The 17,262-nt window shown below is 42.3% G+C and overlaps 1 protein-coding gene across 6 annotated transcripts in view; it reads right to left on the bottom strand.

Annotated features, from left to right (window-relative positions):
• LOC136873686 (adenylate cyclase type 2) overlaps window positions 1-17,262 on the bottom strand; it is a 551,897-nt gene that overhangs the window by 233,533 nt on the left and 301,102 nt on the right. For 4 of the 6 annotated variants that reach the window (XR_010860155.2, XM_067146802.2, XM_067146806.2 and 1 more), the window contains one exon: window positions 15,141-15,290. Coding sequence is in view for 5 of the 6 variants with exons in the window: in XM_067146802.2 (XP_067002903.1) it covers window positions 15,141-15,284 (144 nt within the window). In the remaining variant the exon portion in view is untranslated. The remainder of the gene's footprint in view (window positions 1-15,140; window positions 15,291-17,262) is intronic. The other 2 variants (XM_067146804.2, XM_067146805.2) reach the window with 1 other exon arrangement.

Genomic DNA, 17,262 nt, shown 5'->3' with positions numbered 1-17,262 from the left:
CGTAATCTCAGGTCTGCACTTATTGCCTATCATCATGAAGATCATTCCAGGTGGGACACGTCCCTGCATTGGATAGCTTTTGCTTTGAATTCGGCGGTTCATGAATCTCACAAGTTTACTCCAGCTTCTTTGATGTTCAAGTTTGTTCCCAACTCGCCGCTCTCTAACCTCTGGTCTCTGAATGACATTCTACCCGAGACAATAGATCCGGATAACATTAAAGATCTTTGGAAGAAGGCTAAAGCCAATCTTAAAGTGTCTCATGAAAAGGTTAGGGAAAGGTATGATCGTGGACGGAGATCCACCCCTTTGAAGGTAGGTGACCAGGTTATGGTCAAAAATTTTGTTCCCGCGGGCAAGCTTGCCCCCAGATTCCATGGGCCATGCATCATTCTCGATTTTCTCACACCGGTTACATTGTTAGTAAGCAATCCAGCCACCGAGAGGATATTTAGGGTTCACCTGTCCCAGGTGAAACCGGTGTAAATTTTGTGTCAACTTGCTTCATATAATTTGAAAGGAATATGATGGTTATATTTTTTTTTCAGTTCCACTTTTAAGGCATTCTGCTCCTTCTATTTTATTTTATATGTAAGCTTTTCTTGTAAACCTCCCCCGATTGTTAAACTGCCTTCCTGTCCTTGTCACGGCCATTACCACGCTCCCGTCTCCTGCTCCACTAAATACAGTGGCTGGCTTAGATGAAATGCCATGGATATCGCCACGCCGCTGGCCCCTCAATCTACATACCTGTGCCCTCAAAAAAAAAGATGATGGTCCAACACAATTTTGCCGCCGAGCTTTTATGTTTCAGTGCCCCCGCAGCCGCGCAGCGCCGTGCAGCAACTGGGGAGGGGGATGGGCCCCCTCCTCTCCAGCGAGGACGACATGTGTACGGCGAGCCGGAGCTCTCCTCCCGGCCAAGGCTGATGTGCGGCGCACGACCTGCTACTGGCCCGCAGCCTGTATATGTTCACCACGGGCGCGGCGTATTTCAACACCTCTGCTCCCCTCATAGTGCGGGCGAGCGGTATCTCAGGGTACTTGAGGGGTCCGAGCGGCCTCCTTTGGACGCAAGCTGCAACGGCCGGTCTGGCCATCCAACTTAATCTACATCAACTACATGGACAGTCACCATAAGCAATAATTACACTTGGGAATTCAACATCAATATTTGGTGGACATTGCAAAATTTTCTTCACTTTTAAGTAGTAAAAGTTTATCTTCAGAAATTCAAATTCTACAAACATAAAGACTTTCATTCACCTGCAACAACAACATTTTGAAACTGAATTAAGAAATCTTGTAAATGCTCCTGCTATCTATCTTCATATCAACATCATTACTTGGACTTTGTTTCAAACTGATCTCATGCGTCACCCCTGGAGGAACTTTTGTGGGGGGAGGTCTGTACCGGGCGGTACACCTCTACACCGTTTATTTAAAAGTTGCGCCAGTTGAAACTCCTCTTCTGGAGGAAGGTTGAACTTTATCTACTCTATTAATTCTCTACTTTCTCAGAAGATGTCACCACGTGGAAAATTTTGAGTTTTTGAACTGTGTCACTTTTGATGTGTTTTTGTTTAGCTTGAAGTAAGAAGTGTGAACTTTCTCTTCTAGAGGACACTACTGAAGATCAACAATAGTGCAACCTAGTGCGGAGTCAAAGAACTATTTTGTTGAAGAAATTTTTATTTCAAATGTTTGTTCTTTGCTAAATTTCTTTCTGTTATTGTTTAAGTTGGCTGTATACCCCTCTCTTTCCCCTTGTTTTGCATGTAGCCAATCCCGTATTTCTTAAATTAATTTCTATCCAATCAGATGTATCTTCCCCCAACTTGAATCGATTGCGGGGTCCTAGCCAATAAAATAATTGTGGGCGGGTGTTTTCATTCCCCTAACGCCTAGAACCTTCCACGAGAGGTTATAAACTGCTGATTTTTGGGTCTCCGTGCCACTTCTGTTCCATCTTTCAGTGTATTAAGTACATCGCAGGAGGCGGGTAGCGCCTCTTTCTTCTGCAGCGGTCAACAATAAGGTAATGGCCGATTAATAAATTCTTTCTTTTCTTGCTCAGCAGTTTAACTCTCGGGGCGGGTGCGAAGCGTTCTACCATGTAACCTTTTCCTAAAATGTAACTACTCTTTTCTTCGATTCTCTTGTAAAGCTACATTCTGGGATAGAGAGTGCTACCCCTCTCGAGCTCCCACTCATATTGTTTTGAGGTGAACTTATTTTTCTCAACCTATTCTTCGATAATGTAAAACAAATTGTTCTCTTCTTAAGTCACCTCTTTAGTATGGGATTAGCCCTTGTATTAACGGCCTAGCGCCAAGTAGGTCTTAAACAAAGTGTATTAGGAGTGCAAGTTCGCCTCCTCTCAAATTGTTTTAGAGGTCATTTAATTAACCTTCTTGTCATTTAATAGACCTCAGTAGGTTGGGTATTTTACCCCTGTGTATATGTCCTTTGAGGACAGCTTAAAGGTGGAGTTTGGTGTGGCCTGGGAGAGGCTTAAAATTGAGAGCGAGTGGCTCTTTTGAAAATGGTATATTGTATGCCTCGAGGAGGCTTTTCAGTGTAATTTGGAGCAAGGGCTCCTAGGTATGAATGGGGTTTTCTGCCCCTCTGTTAAAATTGTGTTTGGGGTAAAACTGAGCTGATTGCCCAAGAATTATGTTTCTGACTTTTGAAGCCCCAAATGGGGTACCTATGTAAATGTATTTTTCAATTGTGTTTCGGCTACTAAGTACCTGTTCTATTTGTTGTTACCTAATTTTGAAAAGAAAATATAACCTTGTTAAATTTTACGTTAACTTTAATTCCGTAGTTTGAGACCCATTCACGCCCGCACCTTCTTACACCTCTACCTACCATCAAAACGCGGTAACAGTAAGTTTTTGACGCTCTCTGAGAGACGTAAAGTTTGACAGTCTACCAAATTAAGTACGGTAATCATCGTACTATACATTGAAACATTCACCAAAATAACAATAATTAAGCATGTGTGACAAGTAAATAGAATTACGACATGGTTGTACATTTAAAAGTCATTTAGTATTTGACTATATAACTAACAAAGTAACAAGACACTAGATAGAATTGAACAGACACATTGACTATGTGAGACCGACAGACTGACGAATGTGCGCGGCAAGCGGGTGACCTTAGCAAAAAATAACCCTGCTACCCTTCGTCGCAGAACATGCTATACATTGCTCCGCTGGTCTCTACTACTTGCTGTGGTGCTGTAAAATTCGGTTAGCCGTGACGAACGACATTTTGTGCGTGTTTTCGCTAAGTGTTTTTCTTCGTAATTAAAGAAACTGAAGGAAAGAATTAGCTGAAATGACAACAGGGTTTATACAAATTGCTTAAAAAAAAAAAAATTCTCAATTTCAGGCGGCTAAAATGGAATAAAATGTATATTTTTCTCCATAACATGGGAGGCAACTGCCCCCCCCCCCCCCGCCGCACCACAACTCCCATCCCCTAATCGCCACTAGTGTTCCGAGATTCTGTCACTTTTCTGGTAAACTCCTTTGTTGCTCCAAAGTTTCAATCCGCCTGCAGACTCTACTGCGCCCCTAATTTTTCTGAGAATTCTTCCTTCTAAAACCTCTAGCTTCAATCAATCAATCAATCAATCAATCAATCAATCAATCAATCAATCAATCAATCAATCAGTGATCTGTGTTTAGGGCTGTCACTAAGGTGGCAGATTCCCTATCAGTTGTTTTCCTGCCGTGCGCGTAGAGGCGCGCGGCTGTGAGCTTGCATCCGGGAGATAGTAGGTTCGAATCCCACTATCGGCAGCCCTGAAAATGGTTTTCCGTGGTTTCCCATTTTCACACCAGGCAAATGCTGGGGCTGTACCTTAATTAAGGCCACGGCCGCTTCCTTCCAACTCCTAGGCCTTTCCTATCCCATCGTCGCCATAAGACCTATCTGTGTCGGCGCGACGTAAAGCCCCTAGCAAAAAAAAAGTTGTTTTCCTAGCTTTTTCTTAAAAGTTTTTAAAGAACTTGGAAGTTGATCGAACGTTTTCCTTGATAAATTGTCATTCCAATCCCTTACTTCTCCTCTTATAATTGGATATTTTCCCCAATGCGTCCTCTCGAATTCCAACTTTATCTTTCTAATGTGATCTTTCCTACTTTTAAAAATTCCACTCATCTTTATTCGTCTACTAATCTCATTCCACACCAACTCTCTACTGACAGCTCGGAACATACTACTTAGTCGAGCAGCTCGTCTCCTTACTTCCAAGTCTTCTTCCCAGTCAAAATTTTGCAACATTTTCGTAACACTACTCCTTGTCGGAAATCACCCAGAACAAAACGTGCTGCTTTTTTTGTGTGGATCTTTTCCAGTTCTTGTATCAAGTAGTCCTGGTGAGGGTCCCCACTGGAACCATACTCCAACTTCCCTAACTTGTAGTTCCTGGGCAGGTATGCAGGCATTCTGTTTTAACCACGGTGTTGTAGTGTTTTATTTTGACATTCCAGGATATGTACTTCTTCTTCTTCTTAGTATTATTATTTAAATAATATTTAATCGGTCATGATGTGTGTATTGGAATGGATAACATTTACCGCAGGAGAACACTGCAACCTGTCAGTTGAAACATGATGCTATCCTGTTGCTGTCTACAGCCAGTGATCGGACAGAGGGGAGGCAAAAGGGATTAATAATATCACCGTTTCAGAAGACTATTTAGATGGTAGTCTCTTCTTCATGATATGTACAGTATAGAATTCAATTGGCTTACGTTTTTTGAGTTCACAGGCATAAACAATGCACTTACAGAACGGACGTTGAGCAGAATCCCACTCCAAATTTCATAATAAACATATAATCAATGGAAACTTTTCTTCTCGTGCAGATCAGCTTGAAGAACAATTCACCGAGCGGGTTGGCTACGCGTATGGATCATGCGCGAGTAATAATCTGGAATCGGATGATGTTATATTCTACACAGCCGGGCCTCTCAAACGCCCAAACTCTCACGCGTGCAGAGCGAGGTGCATAGGCTCTGTGCACTGTGCATCGGTACGCTTCGCCTCAACTCGGCTTGACTCGGATGGTGTAGTGTGCTGAGAGCGACGAAGCGTTTGGTGGTAGACGACGTGTTTATCAGTGAAATAGACAAGCGCACGACAACAACATAATAATGGAGCAACCTGTTTCGAAGAAAGCAAAGACTTCCGAAAGTCCATTTCAATCGAACTGGGAACTTTCGTATTTTTTGTTTGTTTGTTTGTTTGTCGTGACGATAACGCCAAATGCTTAATCTGTGGGACGATAATTACGTGCGTAAGAAAATCGTCTATTGAAAGACACTACAACAGACTACATTCGGAAAATTATTGTGAAATCATAGGAGACGTCAGAGAGAAAGAATTAAGGAAGTTGAAACAGCTTGAAGAAGAGCATTCTATATCCACAAATGAGGTTTGTTCCAGTACTGTAGCATTTTCATTTTGGTTACGGGTTCTCCATTTTTTTTAAAATTATGTTTACATTCCTCTCAAACATGTATGTGTATTTCTAATTCACTTTTTTAATTTCTTTAATAACACTGGTAACCTTGTCCCATACAACTGAGCGTCTCCGCTCACCACACGTAAACATTTCGCAGTGGGGGAGAAACAGCAGTGAAGGTGAGGAACGCGGAGACAGGCCGAACGGGGAGACAGGTGTAGGGAGAGAGGAGTGGGGGTTCTGCACTCTGGTCAACCAAGCGAAGTCGTCTTTTGCACCACGCGCATGCACACTGAGAGGCCCTGCTATTGAGTAATAAGTAAATTAGAGAACTGTAAGTGATTACAAAAAGACCTCGTCAAGGTTTTGAGATGGACAGCAGACAATGGTACAGAAGGTCATTTCTGGTCACTGGGGACGCTGTTTCAAGGGCAATTAGTTTATGAAAAGCAACGTCTTCATCAACGAGCATGCTTAGTTGGAAAGACAGCATTTCTTGCTACTGCCGACAACGTAATTTCCATTACACCAGACCTTTTTGCAGAGCTAGCATGTCTATCTTATCTCATTCCTCCTGACAGGATTTCCAGAGATCAGTGATGGACGTCTATTTACTAAGACCCTTTTTAGGAGATAAAATGCACAGAAGATCATGGGTGACCCATCGGGTGCCTTCACTGGAATGTCAGTAGAAGGAATTGCACGGATTCCAGTTTCCATCTCCATTCTCTTTAAGAACAGACGAGTTGAACGAGAGATGAGATTGGATGCTTTATTTTGATGTACCTACACCTGTTTTTTCGGCCTCTCATACAGCACTGGGATATCTGTGTTGTAAATGGGTGTAAAAACCTATTGCTGATAGTATGTAGAGTTCACCTTCACATTATTAGTGACATGGAGAATGGTTACCTCGCCATTGTAGCAGTATCCAGCGATGATCATGAAACCCCTTCGCAAACTTTCCTGACATTCTTTATAAAATGTTTGGTAATTTATTTTTGTCTCTCGGGCGGTAGTAAATCGAGCGGGAATTGCTACAGTCACTAAGGTACACATATGCTTGGTCTAATGCCATCACATTTTTCCATCTGTCCCCTGCCAGACAGCCCTCATACAGATTCCTTGCGTTAGTGCGACGTTCCGAAATGTGACGAGGCAACAGCTTGTGAACTCGGCGCTTATGCCGCTTTGCTAATTGCAGGTTCTTGTTGATCATGGTGTTAACAGTTGAAACAGACACCTCCAACTTATTTGAGATAGTCCTTTGGTGGGAAGGGTTACCACCTGAGACAATGGCCTTCACCTTCCTCACCACTTCTTGTGTGTGTTGGTGGTTGGTCGTGGATTTGCCTGTTTTTTCTCTCTCTGGAATTAAGCCCAGTCGGACTTTGCCTTGTTTTATTCGATACAGCATTAATTCCGTTCTGTGATATCAACAAATCACGCTTCTTGCCCATTCCTTGGATTGCAGAATAGCTATATTTAGCATCGGAAAGGGCTGTTATGTAGCCCTCCCAGTAAGGGTCAATGCGCTTTGGCATCGTTGTAGCTAATGTCACGAAACTCACACACGTTCTCAATACTGACATGAATCATAACTCCCCGTTTTGACGTGCTCATGTTGATACCAGCGCCGCCAGCGGCTTCAAACTCGTCACCAGAGATCCCGATCGACCTTCCGTATTATGCGAAACGGGATGAAAAGACAGGCTGCGGTTTCGACCAAGAGGAAAAGTCCCCCTCAGTTTTAAATACTGTGTTGCTCGGGTGATAGTACCTCATGGGGATCACTGCAAGTACCACGGTGTTAATATAAGGAATGATCTTCATTGGGGTAATCACACTAACGAGGTTATGAAGAAAGATTACATATCACTTCTCGTGGTTATGAGGGTATTTAAGAGCTAGAGTAAGAATGTAAAGGAGAGGGCAAGAACATTTCCATTGTATGAGACCCACACCAGGACTAATTGATTCGAGAACCGGAAAAAATCCAAAGGAAAGCAGTACGATTTTTTCTTGGCGATTTCCGAAGAAAAAGGAATAGTATTACGAAAATATTGCAAACTCTGGGCTGGGAAGACTGGGGAGTAAGGAGACGAGATGCTCGACTAAGTGGTATGTTCCAAGCTGTCAGTAGAGGGATGGCGCGGAATGACATTAGTGGACGAATAAGCTAGAGTGGAATTTTACAGTGCTAGTAAAAGTAGGAAAGATCAAAATATGAAAATATGAAGATAAACTTGAAAAACTTGAAAATGGTTTTCTGTGATTTCCCATTTTCACACCAGGCAAATGCTGGGGCTGTACCTTAATTAAGGCCACAGCCGCTTCCTTCCAACTCCTATGCCTTTCCTATCCCATCGTCGCCATAAGACCTATCTGTGTCGGTGCGACGTAAAGCCCCCAGAAAAAAAGATTTCTCAGATCATTCGGGCATCGAACCTGGGAATCTCTGAAGAGTGGGCCGCTAAGTTGACCATTGGTCCAAGGAGCGGACTATAAGTTTTATTTCACTCATTACTTACTGGTCATTTCTAATGTTAGATATTACAATATTTCGGGATTTTGCCATATCAAAGAAAACAACGAGAAATTCTTTAAGTCTGTCCACGACGAAAACTTCTCCGTGTCCCCGCCATCACGAGGAAACAGCTTGTCCCCGTGAACGCTGTCTGATAGTGGTAGGAAGAGCTCAATGCCCGCTCAGCCGCAAGAAATGCCAGTTGAAGTATTGTTTTTTTTTTTCTATTCTTTGCTAGTGGCTTAACGACGCACCGACACAGATAGGTCTTATGGCGACGATGAGAGAGGAAAGGCCTAGGAGTTGGAAGGAAGCGGCCGTGGCCGTAATTAAGGTACAGCCCCAGCATTTGCCTGGTATGAAAATGGGAATCTACGGAAAACCATCTGCAGGGCTGCCAACAGTGTGATTAGAACCCACTATCTCCTGGATGCACGCTCACAGTCGCGCGCCCCTAACCGCACGGCCAACTCACCCGGTAAGAAGTATTATTGATTTGTAAAAACGTAATTGTGTCCGCCTCTGTGGTGTAGTGGTTAGCGTGATTAGCTGCCACCCCCGGAGGCCCGGCTTCGATTCCCGGCTCTGCCACGAAATTTGAAAAGTGGTATGAGGGCTGGAACGGGGTCCACTCAGCCTCGGGAGGTCAACTGAGTAGAGGTGGGTTCGATTCCTACCTCAGCCATCCTGGAAGTGGTTTTCCGTGGTTTTCCACTTCTCCTCCAGGTGAATGCCGGGATGGTACCTAACGTAAGGCCACGGCCGCTTCCTTCCCTCTTCCTTGCCTATCCCTTCCAATCTTCCCATCCCTCCACAAGGCCCCTGTTCAGCATAGCAGGTGAGGCCGCCTGGGCGAGATACTGGTCATTCTCCCCAGTTGTATCCCCGACCAAGAGTCTGAAGCTCCAGGACACTGCCCTTGAGGCGGTAGAGGTGGGATCCCTCGCTGTGTCCGAGGGAAAAGCCGACCCTGGAGGGTAAACAGATGATGATGATGATGAAAAACGTAATTGTTCGATGTATGACTTAACTGCATGTTTGATGTCGTAGTATTACGAAACTTTTGCTAGTGCCAGAAAATGAGGGCTATTTGAATAGACAGAAAAGCGACTGAATGAGTGGGAAAATTGAAAAAAAGGCAGTGTTACTGGACGTCTGTGTTTTCTTATATGCTTTATAAAAATTATATGAGTAAGGAAGGGGAATCTTAGATAAGGTTTTTTGTGGATGATGTTATACTGTGTGGAGTAATAAATAAGTTATAGGATTGTGAGCTAATGCAAAAAGACTCCGACAGAGTTGTGAGCTGAACAGCAGACAATGGTATGATAGTAAACGTGGAGAAAAGTGAGTTTGTAATACAGGAGGAGAAGTCCTCTCAGTTTTAATTTCTATGTTGATTTAACCCTCGTCCGACGCGCTGGCTGAATGGTCAGCGTACTGGCCTTCGGTTCAGAGGTTCCCGGGTTCGATTCCCGGCCGGGTCGGGGATTTTAACCTTAATTGGTTAATTCCAATGGCCCGGGGGCTGGGTGTTTGTGCTGTCCCCAACATCCCTGCCACTCACACACCACACATAACACTATCTTCCACAATAACACGCAGTTACCTACAAATGGCAGATGCCGCCCACCCTCATCGGAGGGTCTGCCTTACAAGGGCTGCACTCGGCTAGATTCCAGGCCAGGTATGGAATTTTTACCTGAATCTGAAGGCTGGTTCTAGGTCCACTCAGCCTACGTGATTACAATTGAGGAGCTATCTGACGGTGAGATGGCGGGCCCGCTCAAGAAAGCCAAGAATAAGGATCCGTCGTGCTGACCACACGACACCTCGTAATCTGCAGGCCTTCAGGCTGAGCAGCGGTGTCTTGGTAGGTCAAGGTTCTTAGGGGCTGTTGCGCCATGGGGTTTAGTGATAACACTTGTTAAAATCTATTACATTGTTGCTTGCCAGTGTTGGCTTCTGTTTCTTTGTTAAACTATAAATTGTGGTCTATATTATTTATAGTCTATATGTAAGCCTCCGTGGTTCAGGCAGCAGAGCGTCGGCCTCTCACCGCTGGTTCCATGGTTCACATCACGATCACTCCATGTGAGATTTGTGCTGGACAAAGCAGAGGCGGAACAGGTTTTTCTCCGGGTACTCCGGTTTTCCCTGTCATCTTTCATTCCAGCGACACTCTCCATTATCATTTCATTTCATTTCATCTGTCAGTCCTTAATCATTGCCCCAGAGGAGTGCGACATGCTTCGGCAGCCAGCACAATTTCTATCCTCGTCGCAAGATGGGGGCTTCATTCATTCCATCTCTAACCCGGTCAACGACTGGAAAACAGGTTGTAGGTTTTCATTCATTATTTGTAGGCCTATATGTTGCTTTGTTCTTGAGTGAGGTATTGAGAAACACAGGGTGCAGCGCCTTGTAAGGAGGATGAGATGTTTGTAGCGATGGAGTGTTTTCACTCTGCAATTCCGTATTATACATTTTCTTTATATTTGGCGGACTTACTTAATTTTATAAACCCTTAACGAGAGATCCCTGATAAAGACGAAATTAGTGGATATGAGGTGGGGGAAGAGGATATTTTGCAAGAATGTGATCATAACACGGACACCGAGAATGAATTTTCTGATGAGCAAATTAACGTTAGGCGTGATTTATCAGATACCGATGGGAATTTCGTTTCAGGAAAGGGCAGTTCAACAATATGGACAATTTTGCCACACAACTGTTTTATCACCAATATGTTCTAGTTTACTACGCACACAGGAAGAGGGGACGATAACAATCGTAAGAGAAAGAAAAAGTCGTGACATTGTGTGAAACAGTTTGTACTTCATTTTTTCAATCGTTTTTATGACATACAAAGCTCTATGAATCATTATACAATATAGCTAGCAATTTCGACACAAGAACTAAGGGCGGGGACACGATCGGCATGCGACAATTAGCGTTACAGAATTAAGCACACCTCACTACGGGTTAATGACAGTAATTCTGGGAATCACTGTAAGTACCTAGGTGTTAATATAAGGAAAGATCTTCATTGGGGGTAATCACATAAAGAGGATTGTAAACAAAGGTTACAGATCTCTTCATATGGTTATGAGAGAATTTACAGTTGTTGTAAGGATGTAAAGGGTAAGGCGTATAAAGCGTTGGTAAGACACTTATTAGAATATGGTTCTAGTATATGGGATCCACAGCAGGATTACTTGGTATGAGAACTGGAAAAGATTCAAAGGAAAGCAGCACGATCTGTTCTGATTGATTTCCGACAAAAGAGTAGTGTTAAGAAAATGTTCCGTATATATAATAACACGGTAAAATGTAGCACAGTGCTTTACGAGCCACTTAAGAATATGAAAACAGAATTGCGATCATTTTAGTGAAATAGAAGTTACTTGTTGTAAGAACTTAGACGAATAACGTTGCATGTAAGCCTATCATATATTACGTAGTTCAGAACCCCAGAATCAGCTCTGCAGTAGGAGAGAAACCCCGAATAAGGCCTCAACGGAGGTCCACTCTACTACACACGTTATGATTATCTATAATTAATTATATTAGCTGGTAATGGCAGTCTGTAAAACTAATCAGCCGTTGTCAGAAGAAAGCCACACCTTAGTCAGGTAAGACTGGCTATCAGGGAGTTAATTGACGAGGGAGGGGCATGCTCTCTTATTTGCATAGTTCATTCAGGTAAATAAATGTAAATATCCAACTGAACCGCTGTTCCTTTGTTCTCGGTGCTGAAAGGTCGTTTAGTTAAGTTCTGGCTTCTCTGGACAAGTTTAAATCGATACATACATACGTACCTTTCTCCAAAATTGGCTCTAATACACATCGCCCGAAGGAATAGTTAATTGCTGAAGATGAATTTACAATTCATCTGTCAAAGAGTGTAAAGTTTGTATGACATCTGAGCCAGTCGCTTGCCAACAGTTGTTTTTGTGTCATCAGTCCACAGACTGGATTAATGCAACCGTCCATGCCACCCTACCCTGCGCTAACCTTTTCATTTCTACGTAGCTACTACATCTGCACTAATCTGCTTGTCATATTCATACGCTGGTCTACCTCGACCGATCTTACCGCCTACTCTTCCTTCAAAAACCAATTATTGAACATGTCCTTGGTGTCCTATCATTATATCTCTTCGTCTCATCAAATTTCACCGAATCAGTCTCCTCTCACACCTCATGATGACATCACCACCTTGACGAAGGCAAAATACTTTTTGCCGGGTGTTTTGGAGGCTTGCGTGTTCAAATGATCCTTGGAGCTATGCCGGCGGGAGCATATGCTCCTGGTAGGGCCCCCCAAGCCTGACAGATCTAAGGTGATGATACCCTGGTCCTCCAGATAAAAAACCCAACTAAGTTATGAAAATCCAAAGAGCAGAAGCCGGACGGATTAACAGACGACGACATGGCATGTATCCTGGACAACGAATGGTAAATACAAAATTGAAAAACTCATCTCCGAATTCATACCTGGAATGTTTGATCTCTATATAGCCCAGCATCCCTTAAGAAATTATTGGACCAGCATGGGAAGCTCGACGAGAGTATCATCGCCATCCAAGTAGAAATACGATGGATAGGGAGTGGTGTATTGAAAAATAAAGATGGTACTATGTTCTATAGTTGTGATGATAGCAAACATGAGTTTGGTGCAGGCTTTCTTGTTCATAAAGATCTGAAACACTTGGTGATTAACTTCGAGCGTATAAACCCAGGTCTGTCAGTAATTAGAATTAAAGGAAGATTCTTTAATTACAGTATAATTAATGGACATGCCCCAACAGAAGAATCTAGTGAAGACCTAAAAGATGAGTTCTATGATGCCCTTGAAAAAGGTTATGGTAAATGCCCATGGAATGATATCAAGATCGTACTGGGGATTTTAACGCACAACGTGGAAGATAAGCCATGTTCCAGCCCATAATTGGAGCCCATAGTAAGGATGAATCTACTAAAAACAGTGGAATAAGACTGGTTTGTTTTGCAGCCTCTCCCAGAATATGGTAGTGGGGTCTTCCAGATTTCCTCGTAAGGAGATACATAATGGCACATGGAAGTCACCTGATGGCGTAACTATCAATCAAATTGATCACGTTCTGATAGACGAGAGGCATAAATCAAACTTATGGATGTACGAACTCTCCGTAGACGTAGTGTGGATTCAGATCATTTTTATAGTGATGGCTAAGATAAGAACGAGGATATCAAATGCCCAAAAAGAAAGCCAAATCAGGAGAGAAAGGTACAATATTGCAGTCTTGAAATCAATAGAAACTTGCGAATTGTACTGCTAGAAAGTCTCTCAGGCCCAAGAACAAGAAACAATAAAAGACGGTAAGAACATAGAGAAGAGATGGTTAACTATAAAAACAGCTATAGACAAATCAGCTAAGGATGTACTAGATTCTGAAAGACAATTTAAAAGACCTACATGTTTTGATGAAGGGTGTAGTAAGGTTACTGAAGAGAAGAACATCGCATACCAAAAGACATTACAGACGAACTGTAGAAGAAGTTTGCTGGAGGATTACCGAGAGAAAAGGAGGACTGAAAAGACGATGCAGCGCCGAAAGAAAAGGGAATGGACTAAGCTTGAATTGGAATGCATGGAAATGTATAAGAAGCAGAATGAAACCAGATTCTATACAAAAGTGAATAGTGCTAGAAGAAAATTTACTCCAGTAACTATTCTGATTAGAAATGAAGAAGGAACAAAAATAATGGAATTCAGTCGATCGAAGTCAAGTGATGCAAGGTCGTGTAAATACCATTCAGCAATTTCTCCAGATTTTCTGCAGACTCAGAGAACAATATTATCGGCAAATCTCAGGGTTTTGATTTCCTCTCTTTGAACTGTGATTCCCTTTCCAAATTCCTTTACTACCTGTTCTATATAAACAATGAAAAGGAGAGGAAACGGTTCAATCCCCGTTTACTCGTCTCCGCAGCGTTTCCTTCCCTACAAGTTTGATATCCAACTTCTGCTCGATCGTGTTCGAAACTCAACAAAAGATGCTGATCCCACAGATCGCGATAGAACTTTCCTAAAATATGCAGTCAAATGTTGCTTAGCAAGTAATTACAACGATTCACGCAATCTTTTCCATAAAGTGACACAGTAAGAAATAGAATATTCAGCTATCCGTTTAATGATAATAGTTCCCTCAAAGTAACCCTCTTATTAATCAATATATTGTCAAAAACATTTCGAAAGATTTTGAAAGAAGCCTGAGAGATCTGTTTCTGGTAAACTTTTCAGTTCATACGTCGCACTGTTACAGTCCCTCGTTATAGGCTCAATTTAATAACCTAATATGTTCCAAATATACTTATCTTAACAAAGTATTGGTGTTTCTTTGTCTATGTTGTAGGATTAATTTAATAAACTAATATGCCATAACGTAAGAAGGGAAGCTGTTATCAAAACCTAATACCATTTCCAAAATCTAAGACCCAAGAACATCCGAAAAAGGGGCTAATATTTTAGGTTCCAAAAATCGTGTTCCCCAATAGTGCCGTGCCACTGATGGGACACTTGAAAATGAATTAAGGTATGTAAAATAACTCCTATAATTCCTTTTTAATTTAAGACCATAATTCCCTCAATATGTTTATTCTACTTGAAGCAGCATTTTAAAATATATATACGGGTATTTCTTTTTATCGATGACCCTGTGAAAAAATGAAAACCTACAACCTGTTTTCCAGACTTCGACCGGGTCAGGGATGTAATGAATGAATCATATATAGGCTGTTATAACGATGGGGTCGCCACTCCCAAAGTGTTTAATATATTAATGAGTGATAGATGCTATGAAATGAGAATGGAGAGTGTTGCTGGAATGAAAGATGACAGGGAAAAGCGGAGTACCCGGAGAAAAACCTGTCCCGCCTCCGCTTTGTCCAGCACAAATCTCACATGCAGTGACCGGGATTTGAACCACGGTATCCAGCGGTGAGAGGCCGACGCGCTGCCGTCTGAGCCACGGAGACTCCTCGATGACCCTGTATTTAGTTCTAAATCAACATTTCAGGATAAGACAGGACTAGATACCATTTACGGTCATGTGAAGAATAATTCAGCCTTGTTATGTACTCACCCTGAGGTACTTCCAGCTCCAGTTTCGCTCGTCAGTAGTCTGGGAAGCGAGTGAATCCCTTAACAGGGAAGACGAGGTCTGGCTGGAGTTCCGAATTGAGTTGAGGCTGCTTCGAGTCAGAAGCTCTATCCCGGATGTGGACATCGTCTACTGCAACAAACATGATCAATGAGAGTTTACTGGATCATGGTCAAAGAACTCTGTTCTATATATGACAGATTTCAACATCATATTCAAATTTCTGGTCAATAATACACATTCAGTGTCAGGAGATACGTCTGCAACCTATGGTACTATGACCATATAACCAACTATCTACGCCCCAACTAGAAATCCGTCGCACTGTGCATACCCTATGCCATCTCCATAAAATCATTCATTCATCACAGCCGTTTTACCTTGCTTCATATTTCAAATACCTTTCATTTTATCGCAGTCTTAACACTAGATCTACTAAACATCCCATCCTTGCTTCACCTACCCACAGAACTACCATCTACGATCATTCATTCACAGTAATTGCCTGCCGTGAGTGGAACCTCCTTCCTGAAAGTATCAGAGGTTTAAGCGCTATTCGCACTTTCAAGGAAGCACTTTGGAGACATTTTATGCACCAGTGAGGATCATGTGTAAAACTTGATGCTGCTACTCACAACCATTCTATTGTCATGGAGGTCCTGGTACAAGATTAGTTCAAAATTCATAACCGTTTTATTTTTCAAATGTTATTAAATTTTATATACTACCTCCTTTTTTACATGTAGGATATTAATTTTAAGATTTTTCCTTTTATTATATCTAATTTAATTCAACTTAATTTAATATCATGACTCTTCATTCTTGTATTATTTTTATTATTAATTTAATTTGTATTTAATCTAATTCGTGCAAAGTAATACAATGTAATATATATACCGGTATTTCAGTGCCTGGTTAGATGGAAGAGAAGGCCTAAAGGCCTTAATCTTGCCAGGTAAAATAAAACATTACTAATTACGAACACTGTGAAGAAACTGTGTGGTTGTATGGTCTTCGCTAACGTAGTGAGGGGTGTACCTTTTGAGCGAAACACCATCTCTCGGGCCAAGTTAGACGATCCTTTTGAGCAAGGGAAATTTGCTATGAGAAATTAAAATTGTCGCCACAGGCTGTACATAACTACGAACCAAAGTGGGAAGAACTGTGCATGTTTAGCGATATATGCTTTGGCTAATTAAAGTTTAAATTGTATAAAGATCATGACTTTTCGTAGAGAGTGGTTTTGATAACATCTGACGGTCTTCGGAACTTATATTTGTCAATCTTTCTTTTGCATGAAATTCGCAGAGTTTGCCCTTTATTTTGAGGCATGAAAATTACATTTTTGTCTTTTGCTTCACGACTGTTCACTGTACACGCGAAATAAATGACATGAAAAATATTATTTTTTACTTATCTTAATCAAAATAGAGCAATTCAACTGTACCTATTTGTTCCATTGGTCAAATCATAGGATTTACGATATTTAAATCCATTTAACCATTCTGATACCCGTGTTCATGCCTCCTTCAAAGCACTCCATGATCAACGGGTAAGATTGACCTGAAGGACACTAGGACAGCTTCTGCACTGGCAAATAGTTGGAAATCGTCGACCGCGATGTTTACAGCACTTCGAAGTTACGTCACGCCAGTTTACTATCGACTGAGGGTATGGTCCGTTGAAAAATCTTCTTCTTCTTAATCTGTTTACCCTCCAGGTTTGGATTTTCTCTCGGACTCAGCCAGGGATCCCACCTCTACCGCCTCAAGGGCAGTGTCCTGGAGCGTGTGACTTTCGGTCAGGTGATACAGCTGGGAAGGAGGACCAGTATCTCGCCCCGGCGGCCTCACCTGCTATGCTGAACAGGGACCTTGTGGGGATGGGAAAACTAGAAGGGATAGACAAGGAAGAGGGAAGGAAGCGGCCGTGGACTTAAGTTAGGTACCATCCCGGCATTTGCATGGAGGAGAAGTGGGAAACCACGGAAAACCACTTCTAGATTGTCTGAGGTGGGAATCGAACCCTCCTCTACACAGCTGACATCTCGAGGCTGAGCGGACCTCGTTCCTCCCCTCGTACAACTTTCCAAATATCGTGGCAG

The sequence above is a fragment of the Anabrus simplex genome, chromosome 5 (assembly GCF_040414725.1).
Source record: "Anabrus simplex isolate iqAnaSimp1 chromosome 5, ASM4041472v1, whole genome shotgun sequence".
NCBI classification, from domain to species: Eukaryota; Metazoa; Arthropoda; class Insecta; order Orthoptera; family Tettigoniidae; genus Anabrus; species Anabrus simplex.
This window is presented reverse-complemented; position numbering and strand designations above follow the sequence as displayed.